This window comes from Suricata suricatta, chromosome 7 (genome assembly GCF_006229205.1).
Source record: "Suricata suricatta isolate VVHF042 chromosome 7, meerkat_22Aug2017_6uvM2_HiC, whole genome shotgun sequence".
Classification (NCBI taxonomy): Eukaryota; Metazoa; Chordata; class Mammalia; order Carnivora; family Herpestidae; genus Suricata; species Suricata suricatta.
Window position 1 is genome coordinate 455,474 of NC_043706.1, and position 3,408 is coordinate 458,881.

At 43.7% G+C, this 3,408-nt stretch overlaps 1 protein-coding gene across 1 annotated transcript; it reads right to left on the minus strand.

Annotated features, from left to right (window-relative positions):
* Positions 1-1,303: 1,303 nt before the first annotated feature.
* Positions 1,304-2,339, minus strand: LOC115296630 (olfactory receptor 2G3-like). The gene has a single exon (XM_029945112.1). The coding sequence runs from the start codon at positions 2,337-2,339 to the stop codon at positions 1,395-1,397; it is 945 nt and encodes a 314-aa protein (XP_029800972.1). The 3' UTR covers positions 1,304-1,394.
* Positions 2,340-3,408: the final 1,069 nt, after the last annotated feature.

Genomic DNA, 3,408 nt, shown 5'->3' on the forward strand with positions numbered 1-3,408 from the left:
TAACATTTAAAATGATTTGGGTAATCATCCTGCTGATTAGGTATTTGGCTGTCCTAATCCATCAATAAAAATATTTTATTTAAATCGGACCACAGTTAACCCAATTCCATCAAATGTCAGTCAGATTCTATTATATGAACAGAGAAATACAAACACTAGTTTGTATGAACAACACCTAAGGCACTTTTTCAATGTCTTCTTAGTAGATCATGCTTTTTCCTCCAATGTGGTCATTTTTTTAAATCATTTTATTCAACTGACTATATTCTGCTAGAATTATTTATCTGTATTAAAACAACTGCTTAGGATTAATCTCTGTTAAAACCACTTATTTTTTTTCAAAACCACATTTATAAAACAATAGCACATTGTAAGTATGTCTAAGTGTGCTCTAGTATTAAAGCCAATAAGGGTCTTGATAATATTTTATAAGCCGATAACTATTGTGAATATAGGGAAAACATGGCTGATATTTTCAAATTTTAAAAATTATACCCAAATTTTCAGATACATTATTAGAAAGATAAAAACTTCATATTTAATATGAAGAAAAAATTTTTATAAATTCTATGAAATTATAATATCCATGAAAGGGAATGTTAAAATGACAGAAACACTTTTATTTATAAATAAATCTGCTTACTTTTGTGAGATTTAAATATTCACACTAAATGACAACACTTCAAATTGTGTTTATTTGTCCTCGATTCACGTATAGCACTAAGGGGTCCATCAAAGGAGATTGGGGGCTGCTTTGTTGTGACAAGAGATGCGTAGTAGAGAAATACTCCTCTCATGGCTTGCTCTCCTTGGAGGCTTTCTCTGTGGCTGGGAGAAATCAGAAAGCTCCCGGGTGCATGGAATTCCAGACGCCCTACTGAATGTGCGAGAGTCAACAATCCCTAATAAGACAAACCATCAGGTGGCAGAGGATTTGCAGGGCCCCCATCAGCTGAAGAGCTGCAGAGGGACCCTACCGCAGAGCCCGGTCCTCAGCTACACATGGTGCAGCAGCGACCCGCCCTCTGCCTCCTCCAGCCAGAGCTGGCTTCAGAGATGAGAAACTAAATTTGACACAACCGTTTGCTCATGGCGTTAGTTCATGACGAGGGCCATAACTCTGGGGTTCCTGGAAGTATGATTCGTGTGCACATGTACCTGTCTATAAATACATAATCATTTATTCATAGAAGTGTTACAAAATAGCCAGAAAAAGTCGTATAACAAGTCCGGAAAGGAGACTAGGACAGAAGGGCTTAGACTAGTAACTTCAGGATGCCATCGAAAGGAAATGTCACACCTGTTTTATGGAGGAGACGAAGCTGTGACCCCTAGACATGGGATGAGAAGCCCTAACGGACGTCCTCAGCACCAGGGGGACTGAAGGGTACATCTCATGGTTCTCCCTGGCGTGGGTCCCTCCACAGCAGTCTCCTCAGTGCCCACTGAACCTCCTTGTTTCTCAGCGTGTAGATGAGAGGGTTAAGCGAGGGTGTCACTACGGTATAGAAGAGGGTGAGGAATTTGCTGTGGTTCTGCGTGTACCTGCTCTTGGGTTGGATGTAGACGGAAATTATAGTCCCGAAGAACAAAACCACAACCAGCAGGTGGGACCCACAGGTCCCAAACGCTTTCCTCCTGCCTTCCACAGACCGTATCCTCAGCACGCTCCTGGTGATGCAGCCATAGGAGACCAGAATCAGCCCCAGCGGTATGACCACATAGAGGACGCTGGCTATGGAGAGCTCGTCCTCCAGGAAGGTGGTGTTCACACAGGCAATTTTAATCAGGGCGGGCTCCTCGCACATGAAGTCGTCTACCCTGTGGTGGCTGCAGAGGGGCAGCTGGAAGACGAGGATGGTCTGAAGTGTGGACTCCACAAAACCACTGCTCCAGGCCACAGCTGTGAGCTGCCGGAGCAGCCTGGGGTGCATGATGACACCGTAGTGCAGGGGGCGGCAGATGGCATTGAAGCGATCATAGGCCATCACTGTCAGGAGGATGCACTCGGTGGAGCCCAGCCCCAGTGCCACATAGAGCTGGAGCACACAGCCCGTGTAGCTGATGGTCTTGTCGGGGCCCCTGAGGTTCACCAGCATCTGCGGGACGATGCTTGTAGTGAAGCAGAGGTCTAGGAAGGACAGATTCGACAGGAAGAAGTACATGGGCGTGTGCAGCTTGGGGTTCAAGTAGGAGACAAGGATGATGGCCGTGTTCCCCACCAGCGTCAGAACATATATGATGGACACCGCCACGAGGAGGACCGTCTCCAGCCGGGGCTGCTCGGAGAAGCCCAGCAAGATAAACCCCGACGGGCTGCTGGAATTCGTCCCTTTCATTCCTCTCCCCTGAAGGTCCCCGTTCTTTGTCATTCCTGTTTCATTCCTGCGGGAAGAAAATCAGGTCTCATAACCACTGGAAAAATAACACAGTGAGTGAAACGAGCATCTGGACATTGGAATTAGAGAAACAACAAAGATAAAATTATGCAAACTAACAAATATAATAAGTTGACTTATATCCAGAAAGAAAGACAAAGAACATCACTTAGTCATAAGAACACTAAATATACTGAAAGGAAATGTACAAACATAGGAGAGATAATAGAATCATATACTAAACAACAATTGAAATTTATATACCAAACCAACTGAATATAAAACACACAGGCCATCAATACACATACTGTGATAAAGCAGAGGCATTGAAAAGATGATTGGTTTATACAGACAGACACATGCTAGACCACAGATGGAGCAGATCAATTGACAGATATGTGTAGTGAGCAAGGGTCTGACAGAAGGTGCACAGAAACAGAGATACGGAATTAGAATTCTCTTACAGCAGCCCTGAGACACAATTATCATTCACATTCATTGTATTTCTATGAAGCAAATAATTACTGAGCTGATAATAGCATTAGGGAAGTCTCTGTGATCTCCCTGTTTGAGCCACCGTTCTACTGTCTTTATGAATATTGCTGTCTAGACTAATTCACAGTCCCTAACAAACACACTCTCTCCCCAGTGGGTCCTAAGTCCACACGCTTTAATACGCTTTCACAGCAGGAGCGCACGAATTCAGCCATCTAATGCAATCTGCTGACGTTTCATAGAGTAAATGATGTAAACTGTCCCACTGTCCTCTATGCTATTAGCCTGCAGAGATTAGGAAGTGCAGTTATGAGCATCCATCCCTCTGAGCGGTCCGTTCTTGGGTTTCCAAAAGACTGGGCAGATGGATTACCCATGGGCTCAAACCGAAAGGGGTTTCTTACAGATAAAAACCAAACAAAACTCTCCAATGAAAATTCCTATTTTCTCTTAAGTATCCTGACCAGAAAATAAAAATGTATTTCTAGAAGCCTTTGGCCATTATAGCTGGTCTCAGGCAATTATCACACAATCC

What these genes read in the sequence shown, in the direction of transcription:
- LOC115296630 (XM_029945112.1), bottom strand. Translation starts at nt 2,339, where the DNA reads ATGAAAGGGACGAATTCCAGCAGCCCGTCGGGGTTTATCTTGCTGGGC.